The 15,071-nt window shown below is 42.3% G+C and overlaps 2 protein-coding genes across 4 annotated transcripts in view; one reads left to right on the plus strand and one right to left on the minus strand.

Annotated features, from left to right (window-relative positions):
* Positions 1-2,116, minus strand: part of LOC117500741 (basal body-orientation factor 1-like) — a 30,102-nt gene extending 27,986 nt beyond the window's left edge. For all 3 annotated transcript variants that reach the window (XM_034159506.1, XM_034159507.1, XM_034159508.1), the window contains exon 1: positions 2,000-2,116. In XM_034159506.1, coding sequence (XP_034015397.1) covers positions 2,000-2,049 — 50 coding nt within the window. In that variant the 5' untranslated portion in view covers positions 2,050-2,116. The remainder of the gene's footprint in view (positions 1-1,999) is intronic.
* On the plus strand, positions 1,662-14,857 carry entpd5a (ectonucleoside triphosphate diphosphohydrolase 5a). Its single transcript, XM_034159512.1, has 13 exons — positions 1,662-2,225; positions 2,525-2,604; positions 3,590-3,733; positions 4,145-4,220; positions 6,682-6,717; positions 7,095-7,183; positions 8,251-8,330; positions 8,417-8,478; positions 8,601-8,702; positions 9,967-10,110; positions 10,217-10,273; positions 12,357-12,472; positions 14,209-14,857. Exons 1-13 carry the CDS (start codon positions 1,820-1,822, stop codon positions 14,290-14,292), a joined length of 1,476 nt encoding a protein of 491 aa, XP_034015403.1. The 5' UTR covers positions 1,662-1,819; the 3' UTR covers positions 14,293-14,857.
* The last annotated feature ends 214 nt before the right edge of the window (positions 14,858-15,071 follow it).

Here is a 15,071-nt window from a genome sequence, read left to right on the forward strand (position 1 = left end):
AAGTCAAGTCTGGGAGCATGCAGTGGTTCTGCGCTTTACCGCACCCACGACACCATGGAAGCACCTTGGGTCCTGGATGGCAACCACCCAGGCAGACAACCAGTCCATACCTATATCTCTAAAATATCGGCTGCAACCGGGGGGCCCATTGGTTTCCATGTAGGGGGTAACGGGGTTCCAGCTTCAACTCGACTGAGCAAAGAAATCCAACCCAGTCTTACAGCAGTTCGTGATGGCATTACAAAAATTTGATTAATCTATGGATTCATGATAACTTCACGAAAATGCGGTGTTTTTCGTGACGGGGGCATGAAATGTGGGGTGATGGGGGGGGGGTTATGGTTAGAGTTAGGAGAAGGGGGAGGATTATAAATCATAAAAAAAAAAAACTGTCACAAAAAGTGCCCCATTTTTGTGACGGGGCACCAATAAAAAGTGTGTGTACTCTCTGCTGCCCTGTAGCTTGTACTTTAGTAAAACGCTGCCCCACGTGCCCTTCAGCTCATTAATAATCACAGAACTGTTGGACTTTGGCAGGGTGCCCTTCTCTTTAAATATGCAATTTCTTCTTCTTTTTACAGCTAGGAAAACATGCATAGACACCTCTAGGATGGGGCTTGATGGAGCTGCAGTACCCCCCACACCCGCGCATCTTTTCCAAACTGGAAAAGTTAACATAACTTTGAAATCTTGCAGTTTGTGATATTCTCTGAGTGATCCAGTCCTATAGGACAACCAGTTTCCATAGTACCCATGAAATTTTATTCATGCACTGCATTTGAGACCATTGGACCAAATTCATAATACTTATATAATGCAAAATGATTTGTACATTTTTTTATTCCATTTTCTTTGGTATGTTCATATGATTAAAAATGGGTTGTTTCATTGAAAAAAAATTATTCCTTCGGGGAATCACAATCTGGTAAAACATCTCTGTCCTGACTACATCATTTGTTGTTCGATGTGTAGATTGTCTCAGAATGATGGTTGTTCCTGTTTTTGACTACAAATTATTTTGAGTTTTTTTTTTGTATGTGTGAAATAACATATAAGCACTCCAAATTTACTTTAAAATGCACATTTGCACATTTACACCAAAGTCTGTCACACCATCACTCCGTAATCACAACCCCACCAATAAAATAGTCCTGGAGCCGCCCCTGAAATCAAGCTTAAAAATAAAAGTCTCTCTGAAATACTTTCTTTTGGAAAACAAACAAAACAACACACCTTAGTTTAAATGCAAAACTGACTTAAATCTCTGCGTATAGCTGCACTTTCATTAAATGCAGTAATTAAAAACTCAAGCTTCGCCTCTTAACAGCACAAAAGAAACTTACATCACTGCTAAATTAGGCGCAAGCCGAATGTGTGAGCACTTGTGAAAGTCCAAAGAGTTGAAAGAATTTCTGAGGCAAGTTACTGTGCAAGTTTTAAATGCACCCATAAAAAGTATTTTAAGAGCATTACTCTAGTTTTTTGATGTCTTCATAAATCCTTTTTCCCCTTTCTTGGGGTGGGATGAGGGGCAGTAAAGATGAGGAGATGGAGGGACCATGCAGCCAAAAATAATGTCCCTGAAAAAGAAGAAATGCTGGAAGCAGGTAGAGGAGGAGGAGGAGGTGGAGGTGGAGGTGGGGGACTCCTGGTGGATTTGGGATGGCCCTCCACAGGATTGGATGGTGGCTGCTGTCGGTGTGGCCCCGAGCCAGGCCCTGATGTCTTTAAATAGTGTGAAGAGATGCGCGGACAGTCCTGAGTGCGCGCTCTTGGCTTCACTTTGGCACCAGCATCCTCCTCCTCGCCTGTGAACACCATGACCCTGCTCCTCACCCTGTCCGTGTGGCTCGCCGCCGGGAGCCTCGTAGCGGAGGCGACTTATTACCGGCACCACCGCTACATCCCGCACTTCTACCGCTACCGGGAGCACGCGCTCAACGCGGACAACCACCTGCCCGAAGTGTCCAATCCGGTGCCCGAAGCCCGGCAGACTTACCCGGAGATCCCCGAGGTGTTCCACCCCGCACCCGAAGTCATCCACTCCATCCCCGAGGCGTTCCACCCGGTGCCAGAGGTGGTGCATCCTGCGCCCGAGGTGTTCCAGCAGGTGCCCGACGCGCGCTCCCGCCTCAATATGAGCCGGGTTTTCTACGGGGTCATGTTCGACGCCGGCAGCACCGGCACGAGGATCCACATCTATAAGTTCATCCAGAAAGATCCAGGTTAGAATCCAGCAGAGCCGCGGCGTGCGCTCGGTGTAAAAGTCATCCAGAGACAGTGTGGCGTTCAGGAGCTGTGCGCACCCGCAGAGCGCACGGGCGGGTCTAAAAAATAACGGAGCAAGACTTTGAATGTGTTTGACTTAACTGTGAGGGCAGCACATTTATAACTCTGGATGCCCTAAAAGTCTAAATTCAGTCAAATCTGTGCAAATATATGCAATGAAATTGTGCTTCTGTTAAAAAAAAAAAAAAAAAAAAAAAGTTTATTTGGTTGCTTTGTGATTTTGCTTCTGTTTTAGTTGAGTTGCCAGTTCTGGACCATGAAATGTACCACGCAGTGAAGCCTGGACTGTCAGAGTATAAAGATAAACCAGAGGAGGTATGTATTTCATCAGGTACATCGGAGACAGTCACACAATTAGAGAAAATGATATGAAACAATACAAGATCGACCAATTTCTCTCCCCCCCCAATGTGCCACAGAAAAGCACAAAACTGGCGATGCTCGGTCTTTTCCAAAGTTACACTAGAACTATTTATGATGCACAAATCAAATGTGATTGGCAATCAACTGACATCATATGAAAAGGCATTTTCATGATTCATCATAGTTTGCAAAGTGACTGACACATTCACATCTGTCAGTTGACAAAATTATCATGCAGACGTCCCATAATGCCACATTTTAATTTGATATTAATTTAGAGGCTGATTGAGTGGAGTTAAAACAGATGTGGGTGGAGGAATTAAACCCCATGGCTAAAATGTTTGAGTACTACATCCCGCCTCTCATTCAGGGTGTCCAATCACATCGATCTTGCAATCAAATCCAACACAAAAACTAGTGTCAATCGGAAATGTGTAATCTATACTATGCTATATGCCACAACATAATTATTATTAATTAATTAATTATTATAATTATTTTTACCACGTTGAACTTGAAATTTCAATTTCAATTTGAGCATAAAAACAAGTTTGCTAAACATAAAAATGTCAGTAAGTTAAAAGAAAAGTGCAAGAATGCAAACCTGCTAATTTTCTCCACGTCTATATCGTCTGGTGCATGACGGGCTAACATATTATATTCACTGCCGGCAGATGTTTTGACAGTCTGAGGGTTAAATGCACAAACCCAAGAGGAAAATGATAATGCCAGCCAGACAAGCTGTGGACTATAATCGTTTGGCTCGCAGACCGTGTCCAGCCCTCAGGCCGCCAGTTTGACCCCTCTGATGTAAACCCTGCGTAATTACCAAAATATCTTCTGCTGACACGGCACAGCAGTTTCTGTTCTATAACGGCACACTCGTTGGCGATTGTGCTGCCCACGCTACAACTGATGGCCACTTCTTCTTCTGCAGGGAGCCAACACCGTCCGCCAGCTTTTGAAGATCGCCAAGAAGACCGTGCCTGAGGCTGAGTGGAAGAGGACCCCGGTGGTCCTGAGGGCCACAGCAGGTCTGCGTTTGCTGAAAGAAGACGAGGCCAGTTGTCTTCTGAAGGAGGTAAGGCACGTTTTCTGTATGCCCTCAGACAGTTTGGCACGAGCACGGCTCATCCCTGCCAAGGACGGGGATGAGAAACCACTAACTGCTTACAAGTGTCACTGAAAGGAGGGGAAAAAAAAGAGATGGAAGGAGTCTGCCCATTTGGTGGCCTATCAAGTTGTGAAAAGCAGCTGTTGTGGGGTTGTGTGGAGTAACCATATTTGTCATTTAAACTATTAAATCCAGGCTACTGTTCCAGCCATGCTTGTGGTTGAGCTATCTGTCAGTCTAAAACAGAACAGATGTAGTCTGTCGTATGAAGTCTGGACAGAGGTTTTCAGCACCGCGCTCGGTTTTGTAGCTATGTGCACTGGTATTGTAACACATGGCAAACAGTTCTATAGAAATGATGTCACTTGTAATACACAGGTTCGAGACGTCTTTGAAGAATCCCCTTTCTTTGTGCCAGACAACAGCATTTCCATCATGAACGGAAAAAATGAAGGTAAGTTATTTTTAATGCCCGATTAGTGGTGTACAAAACGAATTTCAACAAAGATTAAAGCTACAGTGTGTAAGATTTAGGGGCATTTATTAGCAAAAATTTTCTATAGCATTCATGTCCATCTGTTCATTAGTGCATAATCAAATACATGCACTAAGATTTGTGATTCTGATTTCAAATAACACTGCTTGGTCACTTCCAGTCTGGCTCTTATTAACGCCGCTAGTGCTATTTCAGCATACGCAGGAAAATATTTAATGTGAACTTTCTCAGAACATTTTCAAAAACAGGAGATAAAATACTCCCAGCAATGCTGTGTCCAACGGGTTTTTTTATTTTTATTAAAATTTAACAGCATACTTAGTTTTTTATTGCTTATAAACACGTTCAAATAGCTTTTGTTAGCAGTGGCTGTAGTTTCTCGCTCCGGTAAAATAGCTCATGTTAGCAACAGCACGTAACGTCTCTCCCCAGTAAAATAGCTCATGTTAGCGACGGCACGTAACGTCTCTCCCCAGTAAAATAGCTCATGTTAGCAACAGCACGTAACGTCTCTCCCCGGTAAAATAGCTCATGTTAGCAACAGCACGTAACGTCTCTCCCCAGTAAAATAGCTCATGTTAGCAACAGCACGTAACGTCTCTCCCCGGTAAAATAGCTCATGTTAGCGACGGCACGTAACGTCTCTCCCCGGTAAAATAGCTCATGTCAGCGATGGCACGTAACTTCTCTCCCGGTAAAATAGCTCATGTCAGCGACGGCACGTAACTTCTCTCCCGGTAAAATAGCTCATGTCAGCGATGGCATGTAACGTCTCTCCCCAGTAAAATAGCTCATGTTAGCGACAGCATGTAACGTCTCTCCCCGGTAAAATAGCTCATGTTAGCGACAGCACGTAACTTCTCTCCCCAGTAAAATAGCTCATGTTAGCGACAGCATGTAACGTCTCTCCCCGGTAAAATAGCTCATGTTAGCGACGGCACGTAACGTCTCTCCCCGGTAAAATAGCTCATGTCAGCGACGGCACGTAACTTCTCTCCCGGTAAAATAGCTCATGTCAGCGATGGCATGTAACGTCTCTCCCCAGTAAAATAGCTCATGTTAGCGACAGCATGTAACGTCTCTCCCCAGTAAAATAGCTCATGTTAGCGACAGCACGTAACTTCTCTCCCCAGTAAAATAGCTCATGTTAGCGACAGCACGTAACTTCTTTCCTCAGTAAAATAGCTCATGTTAGCAACAGCACGTAACTTCTCTCCCCAGTAAAATAGCTCATGTTAGCAACAGCACGTAACTTCTCTCCCCAGTAAAATACCTTATGTTAGCGACGGAACGTAACTTCTCTCCCCGGTAAAATAGCTTATGTTAGCGGCGGCACGTAAGTTCTCTCTCGGGTAAAGTAACTTATGTTAGCTATGGCACGTAACCTCTCCCCTGTAAAATAGCTTATGTTAGCGACGGCACGTAACGTCTCTCCCCGGTAAAGTAGCTTATGTTAGCGACGGCACATAACTGATCTTTTTCCACATTTTCTTATGTTACAGCCTTATTCCAAAATTGAGTAAATTCATTTTCCCCTCAAAATTGTACTGACAACACCCCATAATGACAAAATGAAAAAGTTTTGTTTGCCTTTTGTTTTTTTTAGTTTTTGGAAATGTATTAAAATTTAAAAAACTAAGATGAATGCAGCAATGTACAGAGACATTCTGGATGAAAACCTGCTCCAGAGTGCTCTTGACCTCAGACTGGGACAACAATTCACCTTTCAGCAGAACAATAACCATAAGAACATAGCTAAGATATCAAAGGAGTGGCTTCAGGACAACTCTGTGAATGTCCTTCAGTGTCCCAGCCAGAGCCCAGACCTGAATCCTATTGAACATCTTTGGAGAGTTATGAGCACCAACGCTCCCCATCCAACCTGATGGAGCTTGAGAGGTGCTGCAAAGTGGACTGCCCAAATGTGCGCCAAGCTTGTGGCATCATATTCAAGAAGACCTGAGGCTGTAATTGCTGCCAAAGGTGCATCAACAAAGTACTGACCAAAGGGTGTAAATACTTACGAACATGTGATTTATTCGTTTTTTTTTTTTTTTAATTTCTAATAAATATGCAAAAATCTCAAAAAACATTTTTTCACATCGTCATTATGGGGTATCATGTGTAGAATTTTGAGGGGAAAAAAAATGAAACATTGGATACAAGGTCTGCTCACCTGCAGCACTAATGTGTATAAATCACACTCTTTGCATTTACACACACTAAGGCTCCAAGTGTTGCAGCAGCAGAAGCTCCACCCACCTCCTCACGTGCATAATTCAAGGTCCAGCAGCATGATTGCATTCAGGACAAACATCTCACATCTCCTCAATGCTGCACAGAATCATTTCTTGATAGATTTTCTTTCATATCGTCCAACGGCAGAGTTTTTCATTGATGTACTCTTGTGCTGTTGCAGGAGTCCTTGCCTGGGTCACAGTGAACTTCCTCACAGGTAAGACATTGCTTGTGTTTTGCTACGGTGGTGTTAGCGGTCAGGAGACTCGTATCTGAGTGTCCAGTGTACACAGACGCTCAGCTGTGACAGACTCTTGTCTCCTGCCTGAGGTTATAAGGTTGAGTCACAGCCCCCAAAACTAGTTGCAAAAACAAATTTTCCTCACATTATTATTTATGCACAGTTTTTATAGGGTTTATATAAAATATTAAGAAGCAGGTCTTGTCGTCACAAGATTTATGTGCTTGTGGCAATACCTGTGAGAGTCCATCGCAGTGGTTATGAGAGGAATAAATTCTAAATAAAGCCGGTGTTCTATCCTGTCGGCTGGATGTTCCATCCACGGTGTCTGACTTGGTGCTTCTTTGATTTAGGTCACTTGTACTCCAACACAAAGAGGACAGTGGGGATCCTGGATTTGGGCGGAGGATCTACACAGATCACATTCCTTCCCAAGTCCAAGGTAAACATGTGGTAAATTAATACATTAAAAACAAGAGCGCCGCGCTCGTAGTGCGCAAACCTCCGCCAGCACTAGTTTCAAATTCCACAAAATTTTATCTTGGAAAAGATTTTCAAGATCAAAGTCCTGTTAGAAGTGGCTTTTCATCATATCGATTAAGTGTCAGGAGTATGTATTTAGTTTATGCGCTTGAATCAAAGTTTTTTTGTGGTGTTGTCAGGTTGATTTATTTTTCAACTTTTTCAGTTTCTGAATTCCTTTTCAGATCATTTTCACAGAACATTGGTTGTCTCTGCTGTGCACAATTTGTCATTGGTTTTAAGCACTTTTAAGCACCAATTGATAACTGGAAGACAAACAGGCATAAAATTGGAACCTCCATCCAATTTTGGTGGTGTAGGTAAATCCATGACAGAAAAATGAGAGTGACTGAGGCACTTTGAGATACTATAATGCAAAATGGACACCAAATGGGCTTTTCAAATGTCCACAAAATCCACAATCCGGATCAGATCTGGATCAAACTTTGACAGGCGATAGTGAGTGCCAGTCTGCACCTCACTTTCAAATATGAGTGTGATTGGGGCATGTTTGATTAAGATATAATGTAAAATATTCATTAAATGGGGGTTTCAATGTTAAATTTAAATGGCTACAAAATCTGTAATCTGGATCAGATCCGGATCAAACTTTGTCAGTCGATAAAGGATACTATCCTACACAAATCCCTCAAATGTGAATGAAATTTGATCTTCTTTGACAGAGTTATGACTGAAATTTTGAAAATTCTTTCAGTGTTATAGGGATTTTTTCCATTTTTCCAAGATGTTTCCTGACATTTCCCTTTGAACAATGGCCTTGAAAATTGAATCAGTTCTTGTCTATCAGGATATGAATCTTCAGTATAAAAATTTTCATAATGATACATGAAAAACTGCGCTCTCCAGGCTGTTCACAAACAAACAGGGGCAAAAACATAACCTCCGTGAATGATGTTGGGCAGAGGTAAAAAAAAAATATGTAGTCGTCAAATGGACGCCACTGACCATGTGTCCTCATATCCACAGAAAACCATTGTCTCTGCTCCTTCTAGCTACATTGCCAAATTCAACCTGTTCAACAACACCTACCAGCTCTACACGCACAGGTAAACCACACATTACCAGGACGGTGCATCCTCTGCAGGTCTGATTTTGTGCAAAAATAAAACCGTAAATGTGTCACCACACACAGCTACCTTGGGAATGGACTGTTTGCCGCCCGACTGGCAACTCTCGGAGCACTAGGAGCTGATGGTAGAGTATCGAGTACTTTCAATCAACTGTCTATTAGCACTGTGTGCTGAGAAAACTGATCTATAATTGTTTTGGAACATGGAAAAGAGGTTTTGTTTTTTTCCCCCTTTTATTTTCCCCAGGTCTGGATTGGAAAATCTTCACTAGTTCCTGTCTTCCGAAAAAATTCAGAGAGGACGTGACTTTCGGAGGAAAGACCTATAAAGTTAGCGGGATTCCAGATGGTAAAGCACATCCCACCGCATTTTATCCATGTATTCCCAACACTGGAGTATAAGAGAGTGGCAAAATGCTGTTTCCGAACAGAACATTTGGCTTTTGAAGAGTCTGTAATTTTAGCCTGCAAACATTCATACACTTAGTTAGCATGCTATGCTAACATATGTCAGTAAATGTTTCAAAATTTGATTTAAAAAAATCCAAATATACCCCAAAGAAACTGTGGTGACGCATCTCTCTAGCAAATCATGTGAATGTGTCTGCAAACATTCATACACTTAGTTAGCATGCTATGCTAACATATATCAGTAAATGTTTCAAAATCTGATAAAATATTTGTAGCCAAATATACCCCATAGAAACTGTGGTGACGCATCTCTCTAGCAAATCACGTGAATGTGTCTGCAAACATTCATATGCTTAGTTAGCATGCTATGCTAACATATATCAGTAAATGTTTCAAAATCTGATAAAATATTTGTAGCCAAATATTCCCCTTAGAAACTGAGGTGACGCATCCTTAACTTGTTTTCAGGTCTCTAGCAAATGACGTGTATGCACCTGTCGCTTTAAATAGAAATGACCTAGCCAAGCCCACTCACTCCTCAGGCAGGAAGCATCTATCTGTCTCTGTGACCTAGACTATGCCATACACAGCACAGACTGACTATGTGGATGTGACTCTCACAGCAAAAAAAAAAAAATAAAAAAAATTCAAACTATGTCTGTGACATATGCTACAGCAGTCTAAAACGAGCTGTTGCATGCCTAATTGTTACTTATAGCAGAGTAATTCTGACATGCACAGACATAGAGGTATAAAACTGAGGATTTTTAACTTTTAACAACTGTTTTCAACTATAAAGGGGAGATAAAAATGAACTTTGCCTTCCTTTAAGTAACTTCACAAATTTCAAACTTCACTTCCATACCACATTCAAGCAACCAAAAGATTCTGGGTTTGTCCCAGAGTTGTTGTTTTTTAGTGTAACGAGTGCCTTGATCACAATTATGTGGTTTAAAAATAGCCCAGCAGGGCCGTGCAAACGCCTGCTCCGTGTCAGCACATGGCTTTGACAGCTCGACCGTGTCTTTTTGGGGGACTTCCCTCACAGAATCTCTGGTGAAGCCTTGGCTGACCTCAGAATAAAAACTCTTGGCACTGCTCCTCTGCATTCTATATCATTCTTCCTTAAATTCACTTTTTTTTCCGCATCACTTTGCAAGAGCACTCGATTCTGACAGTTTGTACTTTGCGTTTGTCTTCAGGCTATGCAGGCTACAAGCTGTGTTACTACGAGGTGATGAAGGTGATCAAAGGAATAGTGCGCCAGCCTTTTGAGGTGAAGGGCAGCAGCGTCTTCTACGCTTTCTCCTACTACTTCGACAGGGCCGTGGATTCAGGTCTCATTGGTAAGTGAGGAACAAACTCCAGCGCCATCGTCTTTCCAGTTAATTGTCATCCACTGCATGAAGCAGGCGTTCAAACTGCATGTCTTTTATTTTATTTTTTTTGCAGACGGCAGCCGAGGTGGTGCAATCGAAGTCAGGGACTTTAAGAAGAGAGCAAAGGAAGGTAAGAGTTATCTCAGCTTGGGTGGGATAAATATAGAGCTGCGTTCAAAACCAACAATCTGATATGTTGATGCGTGCCAGTCGGAGGAGCAGGAAAATTTCCAGCACTGCACAATCACCTTGCATAACTGCACCAAATTGGAACAGCAGTGGGACAACTTCCGTGTCCACCGCTGTGGAAATATGTCTCTGGTGATGCCTTTGCAACTCCATCATTTACACAAACCATTAAAAATAACAATTACTTTGGACATGAATGACAGTGAAGCTACAATTATAGCTAAAACAGGCATTACTGATATGCAGGTGTTGAAGGTTTAAGCCTGAGTTAGAACTTTATTTACCTACAGTGATACATACTGCTATATTTGCAACAGGAGTGTCCACACAAATGGTATATTTTAAAACACCCTTAATTTCACTGCTGGACTAGAGAAGGTAAAACCCCTGTTCAACATTTAACTTGGTATAAAAATAAAAAATAAAAAGTTTTTATGCTAATGTTTTGGACTGTTATAGAAAGATCCTATCTAAAACAGTTGTACTATAAAGAACAAGAGTTTTGTGTAGTTAATTCAATTTATTTTTTGGTATGATGCTTCGTCTACAGGCCCAGAAGAAGTCACACGTTTGTTAGCACTTCTGAAAAGGACAAATAAATTTTGGTTGAACTGATTAAATTTTGGTGCAGGTCTGGTTCAAGGCACAGACATTGCATTTGATACAAAAAAAACTTTGATCCTAATCAAGTGCACATCCTGTCTGTGATCTTTAATAATAATAATAATACATTTTATTTAAGGGGCACCTTTCAAGGAACTCAAGGTCATCTTACAACACATAATTTAAAACATATATTAAAATAATAATAATAATAATAATACAAAATATACAGAACTGTACAAAGGATCAAAGGGAGTATGCATCACGAAAGACATGTTTAAACAGGGGAAGTGACTTGGTGTTACGGAGGTCAGGAGGGAGTGAGTTCCAAAGCTGGGAAGCAGAGCAGTTGAATGTTCTTTTCTCCATGGTAACAAGGCAGACAGACGGAACAGTGAGATGGACGGAAGAATTAATATTTAATTCTGATTTGGTTGATTTTTACCTTTCAGTGATTAGTAACAAATTTCAGGATCTGGCTCCTTTGATCCTGATCCAAGATGAAAACAAGACACAAGAAAACAGGCATATCTTGATCATTTCCTTGAAGATGGCATATAAGTGATAATCGCTAAATAATGAATTAATCCAGAGCATGCTCAGTAAAATATCAGTAAATGTTCAGTAAAATATCAAAATAATTATCAGGGAACAGTTAAAAAAAAAAAAATGAATTTAAGGGTAAAGTATAGTCACTAATTTTTTTGTTTAGTTTTTAAAGGGTATCACTTATTATAAATAATCTGATATTTGGAAGAGTGACATTAGTTTGACAGCATCTTTTTTTTTTTTTAACCTCATGCTAAAGGTTTTTGATCGATGCACTGTGCTTCTCGGTGGGACACTTGCGCAGTGTTACGTAAACATGTTTGTGTTGTGAGAACAGTCACGTGGTGTCAGGACGGGCTGGCAGCTCAGCTGAACGCGTCTGTGTGGTCCCGTCAGGAGGTCACCTGACAGCCAGCCACACACACACACACACACACACACACACACACACACACACACACACACACACACACACACACACACACACACACACACACACACACACACACACACACACACTGTACTCGGCTGTTAGACATCACCACCCACCCACAGCCTTGTGATGACTCTCAAAGGTTCTCCTCGCACCTCCCCGTCCATTCAGCCAAATAAAATGGGTCATCTATATATATATATATATATATATATATATATATATATATATTTATTTTAATCCTGTAGCATAGGGGTTAGAAAAGGTGTTTATTTTGTTTATTTATTTATTTTTTTTCTTATTCAAGCGCAAACCGTGACTTGATCCTGTACAAGGTGTCTCAAGCAAATGGGTTTTCTCAGCAGTGTGTGAAACCTGTGTCGATGTTGTGTCACTGTGTGGCCACGGGACTCAAAATTGTGGCTTTTTGTGTTTACAGTGTGCAACAAAATGACCAAATACCGTGCAGTCAGCCCCTTCCTCTGCATGGATATGACATATATCACCTGTCTGCTAAAGGAGGGTTTTGGCTTCAAGGACAACACTGTGCTGCAGGTGAGCTCTCACACACGCAGAACCCTCATTTACAGGGCTCACATTATGCACACTTTCAGAAAGCTAACATTAGTTGTCCGTGTGGGCTTATGGCCCTGTTTGCTGCCCGTAGAACAGTGCGCCAGACCCTTTAGTCTCTCCTCAGGGGGCAGTGAGCCCACATGGAGGGGATGCAATGTTGTTTCTTCGGCTGAGCCCATCTGAGGCCCGTGGTTTCCATTTTTGTGTCAATCACAAAGGGTCTTTACTGAATCGTCTTTTACCCGTCTCCTCACATGGGATCAATTTGCCTAGAGAGGCTCTATGAGGAGATAATGCTACAGACAGCACAGCTGTCAGGATCGCTGGAGCTCAGAAACCTCTCCACCAAGATAGGGTGTCGATTTAGGGAGGGAACACTTTGAGGATCAATTCAATTTTAATTTGTTTTTATTTATATTGCGCCAAATCACAACAGAGTTGCTTCGAGGCACTTCACGCAAGTAAGGTCTAACATTACTAATCCCCAGAGCAGCAGTGGTAAGGAAAAACTCCCTCTGAGGAAGAAACCTCAAGCAGACCAGACTCAAAGGGGTGACCCTCTGCTTGGGTCATACTACGGACATAAATTACAGAACAATTCACAAAACGACTATACAGGAAATGCAGTTGGTGCACAGGACAGGAGAGTCTCCAGCACAAAAACCACATCCATCTCTGGATGGAGCCGCACCTTCAACAGACAGAAAAACAACATCAGGCATCATAGGTTTGAGGATCTCCTCAAACCTACTGGCATGCTGTCCTTAGAGGAGGGAGGGGTGAAAGGCTTGGGCAGAACTAGTGTCATCTCCCTGGCGGGAGTCACTGAAGTTGTCAAAACTCCTCAGTTGCAAGTTGACAAGATTCACCCTGAGATGCTGAAGTCTCTGGATGTTGTCATGGTTGGCACACACATACAATGTTGTGTGGTAATCTGGGATTGTACCTCTGCACTGGCAAACTGGGGTGGTGGTTCCCATTTTGGGAAAAGGGAACAGATGAGTGTGTTACCTGCCTGGGAAAGTCTAAGCCACAGTGATACCAGAGGAGCAATGCAAGTTCCTTCCTGGTCGTGGAATGGTGGACCAGGTTTTTCCTCTGCCATGAGTATTACAGGGGGCTTGGGAGCATGACCAACCAGTCTACGTGTTTTGTGCACTTGAAAAAGGTGTACAGCTGGGTTTCCTGAGGTGTCCTGTAGGTGATGCTGCAGGAGTATAGGGTATCGGGTCCAAACGTGTGATCCAGTTTCTATAAGACCAAAGGAGTATAAGATGTTGGACTCTGCCAGGCTTCCTCGTTGTCACAATCCTGTTTGTGATTTTCATGGACAGGATTTCAAGGCACAGTCAGGGACTGTCCAGTCTGGTGTGTCGCACAGGTTAGTGGGAGGGTCGTAAAAAAACAAAAACAAAACCCAGTACTAGTCAGCATATAGACTTCTGTGACATACGTCACAAAACTATAAAAGGAGACATTTCTGGCTTGAATTCAACTTAAAGCAGTAGGACTCGCAACCCAATTTCTCACTCCTAACCTCATTTGGGATTTGGGACTCACGTCTCAAACTCCAACCTTTAACTGTTTAACGCACACAAAACCCAGTTTTGCATGATATGACGCCTTTAACTACAGCCCCAGCTCACACTTAAACATGTACTTTGGTTGCATCTTTGTGCCATTAATGGAGACCCTCTTCTCACTTTGCTCAACAGCTAGCCAAGAAGGTTAACAACGTGGAGACAAGTTGGGCACTTGGAGCCACCTTCGACTACTTCCGAAATCTCAACATCCATTAAGGACATGCGCAAATGTCGCTACAGCTGGCACTGAGAAGGACAGTCCGTCACTGTGGGGTTGCCCCTACTCCAACCGCCTTCCTGGGTGAAACACCCCACCTACGATCCCCAACCAATACTCCGAGAACTGCTAAAGAAATCACTCTATTTTTATAACCCCAGCTTTTTTTTTTTTCTACTGTATGTTGCGCACACAGCTGGTGGGCTTAGTTAACTTTTTGTCAAAGGTTTACATTTATGATTTCTTGTGGGTGTTTGATTCAAAATGTCTCCCCCTCTCCCGTGATCATGTACAGGGTAGCTGAGAAACATTTGTGGCGTTTCGGGAACGTTGGTGGTACTGTGGTCCTGGTGCACACTGGAAGTGCAACACTTACTTTACTCGTCTTCTCCAGTGCTGGCAGTCAACAGTCTCTTTACTTTATCAGTAAATTGTTGTAAAACTCCACATTAAATTATACCCCTTGCATTACACATAACAGAAATCATCGCAACATAGCAGTTAACGAGAACACAGCTTCTTCACCGCTGCACATTAACACTTTGATTTGCAGGTATTGTAGCCAAAACATGATCTTTTGCCTTGACGTCATCTACAAAGTTGTATATATTTGTCGAGAAGCGTTAGATTCATCGTGACTCAGGAGGCGGAGAAAGTGACCGTTGTGAAACTGTTCTATATAAGAAGTTAATGACGGTATTTAAAAAAGAAAAATTCAGCCGTTTATATTTTCTTCATCTGCAGGAGGAAAGTCCTTAACCAGCGTGGTTAAACTGCA

This window comes from Thalassophryne amazonica, chromosome 19 (genome assembly GCF_902500255.1).
Source record: "Thalassophryne amazonica chromosome 19, fThaAma1.1, whole genome shotgun sequence".
NCBI lineage: Eukaryota > Metazoa > Chordata > Actinopteri > Batrachoidiformes > Batrachoididae > Thalassophryne > Thalassophryne amazonica.